The sequence below is a fragment of the Fopius arisanus genome, unplaced genomic scaffold (genome assembly GCF_000806365.1).
Source record: "Fopius arisanus strain USDA-PBARC FA_bdor unplaced genomic scaffold, ASM80636v1 scaffold00022, whole genome shotgun sequence".
NCBI lineage: Eukaryota > Metazoa > Arthropoda > Insecta > Hymenoptera > Braconidae > Fopius > Fopius arisanus.
In genome coordinates this window covers 165,845-181,532 of record NW_011887761.1, presented here as the reverse complement: position 1 = coordinate 181,532, position 15,688 = coordinate 165,845, and the positions used below count along the sequence as shown (strand labels likewise).

Below are 15,688 nucleotides of genomic sequence, written 5' to 3'. Positions count from 1 at the left end.
TGGTGAGGCCGATTTGAAAGTCAATCAGCGCCTCCGAATAGTAGTCCGGGAACTAAAGTTCTATCAAGTGCGCATGCTCAGCGCAGTTTTCAGTGGAAGGGGAGAAGCATGTTTATCCGTGATCACCACTGATCTCTATATAACTCTATATAGAGATCAGTGGTGATCATCCTCCATTGGGTGATGCTCATGCGCAGTCAAGGGCACTGTAGTACTCGAACTACTATTCTGAGGCGCTGCTTGTCCTACAGTACTGCCTCAGTGTCGGCGTAGTGGGGGCATAGGGATAGTCTATCCAGTTATATAGAGATCAGTGATGCTGGCCCTATGACCAAAGCTACCTGCGCAGGCTCGAGTCCTGATGGTAAAAACAATTTACTGTTATCCATTTCAAGAATTATCGATTGGTGATGACTAACCGTCAACGAGAAGAGTGAATCTCCACCAGTATTTATTGATATTGTTGAATTTTACGTCTCTGTCTCTGCTTGGCATTTCAGTGCTGAATTTAATTTTTGTGCAATTCATTGGGTTTAAACAATTGAGATAAGGTGAGCAAGTTATAGCTCCTGTGATATTACTCGCTCTAAGGACGTGGTATATTATAGTGATGATATAAATAAATAAATCCAATGGTGAGAAAATAATCAAAATTCACGACGCTGACAAAATTCTGAAAGTCGCGAAACTCGAACAGTTCAAGGAAATAATTCTGTCAAATAATTACATGAATAATAAAATTATTTTAAAAAAATCATAATCAAATACAAAATCAATAATTAATCCCAGAAAGAGAGAGAGAGAGCCAAAAATTTACTAATCAAAATGGTCAGAGATTTTATAATGCGAATTTCCAACTAACAGTCCTGTAGGGCTCGGATTTTCAGACCATCAATAAAGAAAATATAGAATCTCTGCAGAAGACAAAATGATTTAAAAACCTACAAAAGAAACGGCCACCACGCTCACCCCAAGACCCGAAAACTCAATAGATATCCTTGACGACCATTAAAATTTCAAACGTCACGAGAATCAGGATTTGTGTCTCTCGAACGTCCTCAACCCACCAAACGTTTGCCCACCAAATGTTCAGTGACTTTTAATTGGTAGTCTACAAATACTTCTAGATATCTTACATTGTATTTGTGGGGAACAAGTACATCTAATTCTTTTTTCTTTCAGTTTAAATAGTTTCCAGTTTCTCCTGACATTATTATGCACATCTTTAAGTGTTGGTTGTAGTAGCATTGCTTCACATTTTGTTGTGTTAATCTTTAGTTTCCATGAGCGATAGTAATCACTAATTTTTGAAAAATTTTAAAAGAGATTTTGTAATGATTTGTTAAGTACTGAACTTTTTTATCTGAGATGTATATAAGGAGATCATCTGCTAATGCAGCCGCCTTTTTTTCTGGATCATTGTTCAGTCCATATAATTTCAAGAGATCCTAGGTATAAATGTTGAATAGTAATGGTCAATTTAATGCGCCGTGTTGAAGGCCATTTATTGCTTTAAAAGTTTTATTTGAGAATTCTTTCCCATCAGATATTATGATTTTTTTCGCCTGGGCCATATTCCATATTAATTTAATGAGGTGCGGAGGGCGATGCCCTAACCACTGGACTATTGCGTTATTATTATTGAGTGAACTCTGTTTTGCTTATATGATGTATATTGGGGATATACACTTTAAGGCGCAAAAATTTACTCATTTCAAATTTCATCTATTGAACTCTTAATAATAATAATAATAACAAAAATAAGTTAATAATTAAACAATCAGTTCAAGTTCACCTGATTCGAACTTGATCAGAATAATTGCTGGGACCCCACAACTTCAGGTCAGCTCGATCTGATTAGCATCTGATCCGAACAGTTGCAGGCAGACGAAGTCGGTTCAACTTTAGGCCCACCTGATCCGAACTTGATCAGAATGATTACAGATAAATGAACCCCAGATTCAAATCAAGCTCACCATATCAGAACCCCGTCAGTGTAGTACGATTCAGTTTGAGTAAATCGAAGAGTGATCAGTCTCTTATCAAGTGCTGCCTGATCAGTTGAAACTAACCACCGCCAGATCAAGTCCTAATCGAACCTCAGGCCCGTCTGACATAATTTCCATTCGGATATTAATGTCTATGGGTATGGGGGCTAATTTTGGTCATTTTTTTCAAGCCATTTTGGCCCCATAGCGTTGTGTACAAAATATATTTGTATAAACATATCGATCGTATTCGTAATTTTTTATCCAGTGCGAATTTAAGTGGTGGCGGCTAGTGTGAGGGAAATTTTCCAAAACGGCATATGACAATCATTCAGCATAGAACAAAGACCACACTGTAAGGCGGAGGTGGGCAACCTCAGGTAGGCTCGCAGCTGTAGCCATAAAATTATTAAGGTTCCCATTATAAAGGACCTGACGTGATTACAAGGGTTGTCGTATATTTGTGTGGTAGGGGTAACATCGAGAGATGGCGCATGCGCGTGATTGAAATGTGATAGCAAAATGGTTTGAATTTTTATGCCTGTGTTTTTCTATTTAATTTAAAAAAAACGGAATTAAAAGATGATGGTTTAGATTCAACATTGATCGGTGAAAATGAAAGTGAGATGCTCGTGAACTTGAGAGAGAAAAATTACATCGTTAATTAAAGATTAAAAAACGCTGATAACATTTTTGATTTTGAGAAGCTTGTGTATTTTAATTTGGCATCGAGAGCATATCAAGGAAATATGGAAATTGAAAGTTTGAAAAGTCAGGTCTATTAACAACATGATAATACTTAATCATTTTTTTCCAAAAAATATGTCCTCTTTAAGGAATCTATCAAAAGTACGATTTTTCTTAAATAAAGTCGATTAAAAACAACCAATAATCAATCAAAGGCATAAAAACAAAAAACAAAAAAAACAGAAATTGAAAGAATATTTCGCTTAGAAAAATAGAAAATTTTTCTATTTTATTTTCCCTCCAACAAGCTTCTGCCGAATATTCCGACTACTCGTGCCTACGCGCAAGGCATCATGGGCTCGAAGGGGGTGCACCCATAAACTTTATAGCTTGGGACAATTTGGCCCAATACAGGTCGGGCGCTACTCTAGTACCTCCAAGAGCTGAGATTGCTCACCTCTGCTGTACGGGAACCATCGGAATATGAGCCATAGTATAAACTTTTCGAGAATGTATTTCGTACCTGGGCGACGTTGCCTGCGATCATTCAACAAACAAATGACGAATACTACATTAGTGCCTTCCACTAGGAAGTGAAGATCACTCAGTTTGTCTAACAACTGGGGCGAGAGCACACCCAGCTATCTTTTATAAATATTTTGAGTCTATTACTGTTTGCTTCCTTCAATATTATTATTGTTGATCAACTATCCATTAGGAGTATAAACTTACTGAAAAAGGATATTTTTTGGGGTGAAGTGATTTTAAATTAAAACTTTTATCGCAGCCTATCTTCCACTGGACTTGGCTTCAACCATCATTCGATGATTTCATCAACATTCCATGATGATTCATCGATGATGTTATTCCTCCAGGACATTCCATGATGACTCATTATTGCCGATTCAATCAGTATGGATATATATTTTTTGTATATGACGTTTGTAAGAGTATTTTTCCCGGGTCAACACCCCAGGATATTCCTCGAACTATTCTGGCTGCCGTCTGTATCGTTCACGATTGGGCGCCAGCCAGGTTTTTCTGGAAAACCTGACGGAAAACCAGCCGCGAAGGAATTTCGTCAACTTCGCGGACTTTCGGTGGCGGGTCTCACAATGCCGAGCCAGCATCAGCATGACACGGTAGAGTGGGCGAGGTTCACTAACGTACGAGTCCAATCACTAACTTCTGCCGCGCTTCCGGCGTCGTCATCGATATCTTTTGGGGGACGTATTCCCCAAACTCTCGTGGCGGGATGTGACCATCCCTCGCACGTGGTACTCTCTCTTCTGGGGTGGCTCAACCCCCGCCAAGACACAGATAACCTGCGAATTTTACTCACCCCACAGGGCGCCGAACTTCTCGAGGCACATGCGACGCAGGTATCTGGAGACCTTTCTCACCCAGCTAACGTCCACCCCAACTCGAGAGCTCGGTAATAGCAATCTCATCGCGAGTCAAAACCAGAGTTACTTCCCATGGAGGCGCGTGCCACCGGACCGACGGGAAACGTCTAGCGTCCCAGCCCAGTCTGTGTCATACCTGAGTAACCTTCCCGTGAAATAATTAAGCATGTTCCACAAGTATGCCGTAACGCAAGTTACGTTGAACTTCTCCAGCGTCCTCACATTGCTGTTTCAGAGGGCTGAATTGAAGGCATTTTTGATGATAACGTCCCTACCAAGCAGTATTTCTTTGTGTCGTTGAGCTTCAAACGTTTGCTTCTCTCACGGTGTCGATAGGTGTCAAGACGAAACGACGGGTCGTCATCGCCCATGAAAACAAGTCTTAACTTTGAGACTTACGTACTGACGCCATAAGTGTGGCAATTAGCTTAATGCCTTTTCCTAAGTCTTTTACACCATTTAATGAAGTTAATAAATAAATATATGTTCCATTGTGAAGAGTGATCTCTACTTTACTCTGGAGAACCCTCTAAATAATCCAAATCGATGACAACGGTTGCGTCTAGGCGGATAGCTGATTGTAGTGCCAGGTTCAGGATTCCATTTAGGCCGGGAGCCTTGTTGTTACCCACTCTTTGACAGGCTGTAATACTTTTTCCCTGGGGGGTTCCGAGAGCTAGGGGAGTGGTTACCTTCGCCGGTTCCGTAGCATCCGAGTAATCACCAGTAGGGCGCCAGCTGTGTTCTGCGTGGGTACAACAGCAAACCAGAGTGCCGCTTAGTTGTTAAGGATACAATTAGGAAAGACCATAAGCTCTGGTAGAGGTCGCGGTTAACACCTCTACACATAGTTCCGAGAACATGGATGGACGAGAACAAAGAAGGGTAGGGTTAGCCCATTCTCGCGACAGGACAGACAATTAATTCCACTAAGGCCCGATACATTCCTATAAGTTCTGCTATATTCCAATCGAGTCCGATAAAGAGGGGTTAGCCAGAGAGGCATAAACGTGCTTCATCAGAGGTCGTCACTCCCTTCCTAGCAGCGCAGTGGGGATCTCTGGAGATTTCCCGCGAAATGTGAAGGTGGCGGATGGATGAACTGGAACACGTGCGGGAGCACTGGGTCATTCAGTATGCTAGGTTATGGAGAAAGGGTGGGGATTCTTTAAGAAGGTAAATCTCCGATAATAGATGAAAGTGCTTACTGTAGGAGGGTCGATAACGGATCGGGTCGGCAGGGTCGAGAGCGATCAATAATTAGATAGCGATAGTAAGTCGATAGCTGTATATATGTGCTAGCGTACCACGAGTTCGAGGTATAGATATAGGTATACTTTCTACTCCATTTCCGATAGCTCAATCCTATGGCTCGAAGAGAGATAGCGACAGATAAAGTTATAAAGCGGGCTATATAGCCACGCTAATCATGTCTCACGTCGGTGTTGCCATCACCACCGCGAGGATATCCCTGCCGGTAACGTTATCCTGGGGCGCGCCAAGTTCAAATGTTCCCCACTAAGCCGTCCAGGTAACCCATTATCTAGACCAGGGCCCGGCAACCTGGGCTCATTAGGCTCACGCGGCTCCCAAGCTTCGTTAGTCAGAGCTGGGAGAGGGGCCTCATCCACTTAACAAAACTACCTGCTCTAATTCGATATCTCTCTCTGCTTGAGCTCTTGTTCGACCGACACCGGCTGAGGGCCACCATGCGATCGAGCGGGAATTTTGATTTTCCATCAATTTGAATTATAAATATAATTTTTTTAATTCGAAATAGGCAGCAATATGAGGAAAAATTATTTTTTCAATGTTTTCATGATGAGGAATCTGCTTTGACAATTATTTTGTCTCCAGACGATATTTGCAGCAATGAAACAAATAAAATAAAATGCTTGTCCATTCCTGAGCTGGAGCAGTAACTGTACCCAATAATATGAAGCAAACAATTCGTAGATGAATAGTGGTGTAAGTCTTATACCACTATTTGTCCGCGAATTATTTTACGATTTAATTATTATATTATGAGCAATAGTTGTGATAGTCCTTGCTGAGGAAATGAATAAGAATAAAGAGATATAAAAATAAGAATTCTGAGAAGAAACTAGCAATGCACAGAACTGAGATAGCCCATAATAAATGAGAAATATGCGCGAGATTTTCGATGAAACGGTTTTATTAGAAAATCTCAATTTTCAATTTTTTAAAAATTTGTTGATCAATAATGTCCAAGGATTCTCCTCCAAATCTGCTCATGTCGAGGTAAAGTCTTTGAACTTGATTTTTTCTAATGACAGTTTTAGGGTTTGAAACGCGTACCAGTTTATTGGATATTGTCATTGCTTACCAACAAACGAGGCAATATTCGAAAAATATCCCAAGTAAAACCGTTTTACTTGTACCACGTGACGGAAAATGCCAGCATTTGATTAATTGAAATTGGGATGAAAAAAAACTATCAGGAATATAATATAATATATAATAGAATCTTCCAAAAATAACCGTGGCAAATTTTTATTTTTCACATTTAGAGTGGCACTATTTGGTAGGAAAATAATAATTACCGAAAGCCAATTCCTAAATATATTCTTGAGGGTTTTTCATTGTAAATTTTAATTTTTCTATTTTTTATTTAAAATTTGAAACTGAAAATTTGCGCCAATCCTAGCGGGTCAGCCATTTTTATGCGACTGGCACGCCACTCTACGTGGCTGGCTGCAATATCGTCACTGCTGGGACTTATTCGCTCACAATGGTTGGCTAATTGGGTACCCCTTAGGATAAGAGGATTATCCCGACCCTAGTAATAAGCTGGCTCCCGACTACCTGAAGGTTGCCGGGCCCTGATCTAGACCAGGCATGGGCAAAGTGCGCTCAATCGGCTCATCTAGCTCACAACCTCAATTAGGCCAATGACTATAAAAGAAGGGGTCCTATTGTACCGTGCAGGTAGTTGGAGGGGGAGACCACGATGCTTGGGTCAGAGTGGGGGTATCGTTACGTCAGTCAACGCGCAAAAATTTGAATTTTTGAACGAAACATATGAATATTTTTCTTGCTGCATTATGCATTGTTAAAAAATATCAATTAATCATTTTTCCCTCTATCAACTTCCGCATAAAATTCCATTGAATAAATTACTCTGAATTGAATATTTCGGCAGCAAATTAATTGAAAAAAACTGTTGAAAAGATTTTTTAATTTTTGTTAATACTGTTTGAACATTCCCTCAGCAGTATTTTCAAAATTTAAAAGAGTTTTTACCGTGAAAAAGCACAAGAAAACAAGAAATTTGAATTCCACAATTTCATGACTTTTTGACTTTATTTCATTATATCGATCCCACTGTTAAACATTTGAAAATTCATCGATTTCCAGCTAACCACGAAAATGAATAATTACTGCAGAAAAACAAAAATTATTAGCTGTAGAGAGTGATCGAGCAAAAATAATTGAAAAATGTTCACAGAATAAAAAATATGTGGTCTGGCTGACAATTGTGGAGTGAGTGTCTGCCAGACAATTATTTGGGATTTGTTCCAATATGAATATTGAAAGAATAAATAGATTCATACAAAAAATGGAGTTAAAAGAATCCATTCATACAAATTATTTGAGAAAAATTTCCTTGCAGAATTTTCATGGTAAAATCATTTTGAGTTATCTCCTTTGGGTCCTATATCGGCAAAAAAAAAAGAAAAATAGGCCCCGGCTCCCGAGGGTCCGACTTTGCCCATGCCTGATCTAGACTTTTGGCCATTTGAATGCCAGCCCCGTCTAACATGGAGCAGTTCCCTGGAGTAGAGAACCTGATGTTCCGACAAAGGAATCTCATAGGAAGCAGAGGTTCAGTACTATAGCCTGAACTTCAGACGCGTGGTGAATTAGCGACCCAGTCGGTACGTCAGAAAGCGTAACTCCGTCCGATAGTAATAATGAAATATTATCAACTTATGTTATTAAATAATTATATAATAAAATTATAATATTCAATATTATTAAATATCATCTTATTAACGCGAAAATTGCGTTACAGTCCTTTCAACGTGGGGGAAATTGCCCGCGGAGCCATCCTTCGCTGGATTGAAGAGTTCGTCACTCCGGCAGACGACAAGATTGCTTACTTTGAATTCTCGTTTGCTGTGTCTTAGGTTATAGGCATCAAACAGACACATAATATATCTCATCCAAGGCGTGGCGGAATATTGCCTGAAGGGTGTTTAACTTCTTCATTCAATCCAACCATGGTTCCTCGCGGCTCAAAGCTATTTTAGTGGATATATTGACGGTGGGTTCAGGTTCTCTGCACAGATTTGCAAAAGCAAGCGTAGCCTGTAGAGAGCTGTTATGATATGCCGTGTTATAGGCAAACCAGAACTCGATTAGATGTTCATCCCATTATCGGTGATCATATATAATAATATTTGATGGCCATACGCTGGTACGACTTATCTGTGCGTAAGTGTCCAGCTTGCGGTAGCGAGTGGTGCTCCTTCATCACTTGGCGTTTCAGTTCACGAGGGAGTGCCAATTTCCAGGCATTCAAGTCGTTAAACTGGAGTGAGGCCAGACTTGAAGAGTAATGGAAATAGAGGCGACCATTGATAACTTTCCATTCCGAGAACCTTTCTGGGACTCTTTTCACGTCTCCTAAGGGTGTCTTTCCTTCAGAGAGTGTTGACTCCGGTAGCGGGTCTTCATTTTCCCGGGTTCTAGTAGGGACGTAGTAGAGTGCACCTTTCCAATGTATGATTTTAAAGTCATACTCAGGCATATCGAGAGCCCATCTAGGTAGTCGTCCGTTCGACTAAATTATTCTTTGAATTCTTTAAATTGTGAAGCCATCGGAGACTGCTGCGGTCGGTAACTACGATAAACGAGTACCCTTCGAGGTAGCAACAGAACTTCTTCATGCCCGAAAGGACCGCCAGGCATTCCTGCTCCGTAACGGTATATTTCCGTTCTAAATTGGATAACCCGCGACTGGTGTACGCTATCGCCCGTTCTTCGTTACTGATGACTGGTGTTAGGACAGCTCCTAAACCGACACTACTGGCATCAGTTTGTAAGGCGAATGGAGCTGTAAAGTGCGGGCTGACCAGCGTTGATGCTGTCATGAGCCGTTCCTTCAGGATCGATAGCACAGTTTCTTGCTCTGTTGCCCAGATCCAAGGTTGGTCCTCTGCGTTAGTTTCATTAGCGCTTCGGCAATGGTGGTGAAGTTGAGCACGACGTGTCGGTACTATGGGGCCATACCCAAAAATCGGCGAGGTTACCGTAAAGTTCTTGGGGCTGGGAATTTGATAACTAGCCTAATTTTCTGTGAGTCAAACCGTAGACCAGAGCTGTCAACCATAAAGCCCAGATAACGGTTGACCACAAAGCCCAAAACTCGCTCTTTTTACGGTTTATCGTGAGACCAGCCGAGCGGAGGGCATCGAAATTACTCGCCTCGGTCTAACTGTCCAGGCTTTCGCTGCGCGAAGTCTCAGTTCCTCCGCTGTCTTGGCGTCGATAAAGGATTGATTGGCCCCGGTGTCAACCAGGCCTGACACTGTCAGGACATCCAAGTTTATCGTCAGTCCGAAGCTGATGCTTCCCTCAGAATTTGCGGCGTTTAAGACCACGTTTTCACTAGGCGTTTCTTTTTTGTCTTCCGTGCTTTAATTGTCTGAAATTTCGTCTCTGTAACAGTTTATATTCCGGTACTTGGTTTCTGCCCGTAGCTGGTCCCCCTAGGAGCCTTCGGGCTTTCAGCTCTTCTAGCGCAGTGTCTGTGCTCTCCCTTCCCCGCCGGCTGGTGCCGGTGGCCCACGGTAACTGTCGTGTAATCGATAACTGCTTGAATCGTAAACGTATTCGGTATGAGGCTGATTCGGCATACCGTCGTTTGTCGACAGCCTCACTGCGCATTTCCCGCTTTGCAACGTGACCAATTAGGCGCTAGTACCTGCGGGTATCCACAACGGAAGTAGAATGTTTTCTTCTCAGTGCACTTGCAGTCACTGTGGAAGAGTCCTTTTTTGAAGCAGGTCCACCCGAATCTCATCGTGGTACTTTGCGACTTGGTTGGCCTATCTGCACGGAGTTTATCTCGGTAGTCTTTCTTGAAATTTTTTCTTAAAGTGAAGATTTCTGCCATTGATTCCTCGTCAAACTCGCTCTCGACAGGTCGAGGAGACTCATTGTCATCCTCTATTCTAGGTAGGTGTGTTCTTTGGAACATTTTCATAGTTCGAGGCTCAGCGTAGGTGAGTGAGGGGCATAGCGATTCTTCGATTCTTAGATGATGGTCTCCATTTGTTGGATTCGGAAAATACTTGCTCTTTTCGGATGACTTTTTTCTCCAGCTTTTCGAATGTCATATTATTGCGGTAGGTGATGTTGATACGATAGCGTGGCAACAGATTTCTCTGGCAACGTCGCACTTGCTGGCTTCCTGACCATGGATCTGTTAGGCAATTGGATAGGCTCGTCATCTTTGTCAGGATCTCTGACATTAGCCCCTTCTCACCCTGAGCGCGCTTAGATATTACCATCACTATTGCTAACTGATAGTCAGGATCTGAGAAGCGGCTGAGGAATTCTCTTCGGGATTCGGTCCATGTGGTGAATGAGTGGCTCCTGTACCATTCACAGGCGCATCCAGTAATCAGCCCTCTCGAGGCGCCTAGAATTTCAGTGCCTCTAATGTGCCGGAATACTTCTAGTGCGTCGTCTATTCGAGAGATAAATTTGCAGACGCGTTCCGAGCTTTTCCCAGAAATCAAAATATTTCACAAATATTCCGTTTCAGTACGGTGAACATTTTGTACGGTTTCGTACTCAGTCCTCTATGAAGCGCGATGTCGTAATAATTCCGAGGAGGTGTTTTTTCCCCACTGGGAGGTGTTTGCCGTCGCAGTGCTTCGGGCTTTCAGCTTAGTTCGGCCATACTCCGTTGGAGGGCGTCCAGTTCTGGAGTTATTTTCTGTATGGTAATGGACGGTATTTGTTTTCGTGTATATTTTCGTTTTGGTTTCTGCACTGCATCTCTGTTGAACTCTCCACTGTCTCCCGATTTGCTTTCCGTCGTTTGTATTTTGAAACTATCCTGCTCACTCATTCTTGCGTTATTTTGCTCTTCCTTATCGGAGTCGTCAACCATTTTTTGGTAGCTGTATTTTTTATCGACGGTAGGTAATATCTCGTTATATTTCCAATAGAATGCCGATAGTGGATAATGTTCGTTAAGTCTTCTGTAATTTTCCTCGGTGGTTGATGTGGCCATGGTTGATAGCTGATCCTGGAAGTTCTTACAATAGCTGCCTTTTTCCGGTAGCAAATTGTGGTTAATTTCTGGTACCGTTCGTTACCTGAAATTTTTCGGTAGTTCGTGAAAGGTAGCATTCTTGTTTACCTTGAATGCGAAAGCGAACCCGTTTTACAAGAGTGTTCGGTAGCCAGTATGAGACAGCGACATTATTCCCAAGAGTGTCCTGTAGCTCGATAGATGACTTCTGCAGATCGATGCCTGGAGTGAAATCCTTTGGTTTCGGTTGCTGGGCAGTACTCCGGCCGTTTGGAGTTGTAAAACGGCTGCATGTCTGACATCTGCCAGCATGTCTGTGATTCGGTCTCGGTGAGAGTGCAGGGCCTCCCTTGGCACGTTTGTGCCCAAGATTGGGATATATGGGCCTCTAGCACGCCATCTGTCTCTGCAGTTGGAGCAAATTTTCATAGTTTACTCTCGTCTGCCACAATCGAAGCCAAATTGCAGGTTGTGTGGCAGTTTCCCTTCGTTTGCGGCGAGTGTTCCTCGGTAGCAGTCGCTGTATGTGTGGCCTCCCTTGAGGAAGAATCATAGTTTTTCGTGCTGATAGGGGGCCTGTATGCTTGGTGTCGGTAAATCAGTACTCTGACTTGCCGGTCTCTTGCTTATCGTTGGAAAGCCAAGTTTCTGATTCGCCTGTTAATCGATAGCTGGTAGCTCTGGGTCCTGTGGCAGTGGTGCCATCTGCCTCTCAGGTGGTGCGTTCTTCCGGCAGCTGCTCTGAGCTTTCATTTTGATTACGTCTGGTCTTGGAGGGGTTGTGCCTGATGGGATTATTTTCAATGCACTTTATGAAAAAAAAATTCGTACCCTTCATAAATTTCTTGAAGAGGAAATATTGCTTGGAAAACAATCGGTAAATATTATCATGTTGTTAATAGACTTGACTTGACATGCATTTTCAAATTTTTCATTTCTATATTGCCCGCTCTCAATGTAAAATTAAAATGCACAAACGCCTCACAGTCAAAAACATTATGGGACTCCTCTAATCTTCAGTTGACGATTAAATTTTTCTCTCTCAAGTTCACGACCATCCCACTTTCATTTCCACCGATGACTGTTGAATCTAAAACATCACCTCTTAATTCTATTTTTTTTTAATTAAAAAAAAATGTTCAAACACGTGCATAAAAATTCATGCCATTTTGCCCTTGCATTCCAATGGGATGGGGCAGATACTCGCTCATTATTAGGGGTGTTGGTATCCCTGAGGTGCGAATCTCCCTCCTTATTGTCTGAGAGGAGGGCTAATATTACAAACCCCGATTGCTTTTCTAGGAGTTCCGACTCCTCCGTATCGTTCAGCTCCTTATGCTGTTCCGCCATTGGAGGGTCAAGGTTGGCTAGATCCGTTTCCATGGCTGCTTCCTCTTTCTCTACCTGGTTGGCCCATGATTTTGTTACCTACAAGGAGGTTAGCCACGCCATACAAGCAGGAAGCAAGCGTGAAGGAGAGGGTGGTGGATTAGATAGCGTTCGGTAGCTGAAGGATTTATGGGGATAAGAAGTAAATTGACTTACCATATCACCACTTACTCCTCCTTGAATGTTCTCCATCGTTGTTATCACTTGGATGATCGGTAGCATACTGAATCTGATTTTACGTGTTCCGTTTCGGCGAGACTATTTTCGTAAACGGAAGGGTGGGAATGTTCCAAACTAGTGTGGCGCGATCTATGGCACATTGATTGACAACATGCCACTAATGTTATTCTGCTCCGCGTTGTTAACCAGTCAAATCAACGGACCAACGATGCATTGAAATTTATTGACCGTTCCATAATTCATTATTGTAAAAAATATCAAGTAAATATCGAAAAAATTTCTTTGATTCGACTTTCTGTTCGATACGAACAATCCATTCAAGGCGAATTAGGCAAATAATAAATTTCATATAATTTTCCGATTATATAGGAAACTTTCCCAATTGACTTGATGTCACCTTGAAGGCCCCGATAAAATGTATATATTTATTTTGTAATATATATATTATCTATTTTGGTTACAGCGAATCTGAAGAGGAAATTGTGAAAAGTGGTACATTGAGGCCGTCATTATCTATACACTTAGAAGGTGACATCGCCGGTCTTCGCCGAAAGAGAACCCAAATGAACCCAGCCTTCATGAAAACCGGGATAGGCCACTGGGGAAAACACACAAAAGGAATTGGAGCAAAGCTACTCCTCCAGATGGGGTTCGAACCTGGCAAAGGTCTCGGTAAAAAGCTGCAAGGAATATCCGCACCCATCGAAGTGCACCTCCGAAGAGGTCGAGGGGCGATTGGGGCCTATGGTCCAGAGAAGAAAATGAAATTCCCCGAAAAACATAAAGACGAGGACGATGACGAAGAAAAACTATTTAAAGTGAAATTATCTCAGTGGAGAAAAACAGACACTGCCATCACCAAGAGGAAGATTAAATACAAATACAGAAGTGTTGATCAGGTATTGCAAGATGGGAAATTGCATCCAAACATCAAATCTGCAGGTGTTGGAGGTGAATTGAGTAGAGTAAAGGTCATCGACATGACAGGCCCAGAGCAGAGAATTCTTAGTGGTTACCATGCAATTGCTGGGCAAAAACGTCCAGATGAATTTCTTCCAGAGCCGGACAAACGATCTCCCGTAAATTTTTCTCTTCCAGAGCTTCATCACAATTTGAATCTTCTAGTAGATATGTGCGAACAGGATATAATCCAAAACGATAGAAAGACTCGTTATCTTGGAGATAGAGTTGTTATCCTCGAGGCCGAGAAGAAGAACATTTCCAGGGTTGTTACTCATCATGAGAAGCTTATCGACACTCTTGAAAATGTCCTATCGATTGTCGATAAACTTATAGACAGGAACACGCAATTGTCGTTGAAAGAAACAGCTGAAGCCTTCAAAAAACTTCAAGACAGGTATTACGAAGAATACAAGATGTATGACTTGGGAGAACTAGCGAGTAGTTTAGTGGTGCCTAAGTTGAAAGAATATCTGGCAGGTTGGAATCCCTTGGTGGATCCAAACCTGCCAGTGAGTTTGATGAAAGAATGGAAGGATATCCTGGAGATTGGTACCAGCACTCTGTCAGCGAGAAATGAAATGAATCCATATGATCAGGTTATTTGGAATGCCTGGATGCCATCAATGAGAGGAGCTGTTCAGCAGTGGACTTGCAGGTAACAAACAACGTTTCTCATTTGTCGCGAAGAAATTAGTTGACGCGATTTTATTCCTTTCGAGAATGCAGTTTTAGGAGAGTTTATGGCTATTGAAAGAATCACCTTCAAAGAAAAGAAGTAAAAATCCCACAAAAAGTATCATACAGCTACTTTCAAATATTTAATGATAATCTAATTATCAAAAATCGTACTGATGAAATATATGAAATTTTTTGCCTATATGTTTGTAACAAAATATGACTACCATCTAATTTTGGCAACAAATAGTTACATAACACATACTGCAAATCAATACTTCGAAAATACTGGAGAAAACTTGATGGGGGATTTCCTCCGTTTATCTTATGCTTTTTGCTTCCGAATGGAAGCTTTATAATCGATCAATTTTAAGTTTCGTATTCCTTGTCATATGTCAACTCAGTATAACCCGAGGGTTTTGAAAATGCAGTGTTTAGACAATTTTTTATATTTTTCGAATATTCGTTTTTTTCACGATAACTCAAAAAAATCATCCGAATCAATTAAATGGCCGCTGAAAAAAAATTGTCCTGATATCCTCTTTACCGAGTTCGAAAATAAAGGTGACAGCAATAACAGCTTTTTCAATTTTTGCGAAATTCCATTTTTTCCCTAGAAAATCATGACAATATCTGCGTATCAGTTAGAAGACGAATACAATGATGACTGAAAAAGTTTATTTGACACCACCAACTTGAATTTTGGGTTATAAAAGTACACGGTTACTGAATCGATAAATTTAATGAAATCAAAATTAAAATTTATTTATAAAAGGATAATAGGGAAAATAACCATTCGAAACGAGATTGCATTTATTAGCAAAAACACATATATGATAGGTATAATGTGCGATTATAAGAGCAATTCTCCACTTTTTTTCTCTTATGTTTCTATAAAAAGATTGTTGTCCAACGGTTCATTAGTCAGCATTTGAGCTAAAATTCCGCATGAACCGCGAAACGCTTCCGGAGATATGGCGATTCCAAAAAAATCGTTTTTGTTGATGCCTGCTTCGACTCGACTAATTTCATTTTTGTTTTAATCCGTCTTGATGATGTTTGTATAACTGTATCGAGAGGAGACCACTCCAATTGTTTAACATTATTCT

At 41.3% G+C, this 15,688-nt stretch overlaps 1 protein-coding gene across 1 annotated transcript in view; it reads left to right on the top strand.

The window, feature by feature from the left end:
- The window catches only part of sip1 (septin interacting protein 1), a 34,314-nt gene that overhangs the window by 8,865 nt on the left and 9,761 nt on the right, over nt 1-15,688 (top strand). Inside the window, exon 3 of the mRNA XM_011301404.1 lies at nt 13,405-14,559. Coding sequence (XP_011299706.1) covers nt 13,405-14,559 — 1,155 coding nt within the window. The remainder of the gene's footprint in view (nt 1-13,404; nt 14,560-15,688) is intronic.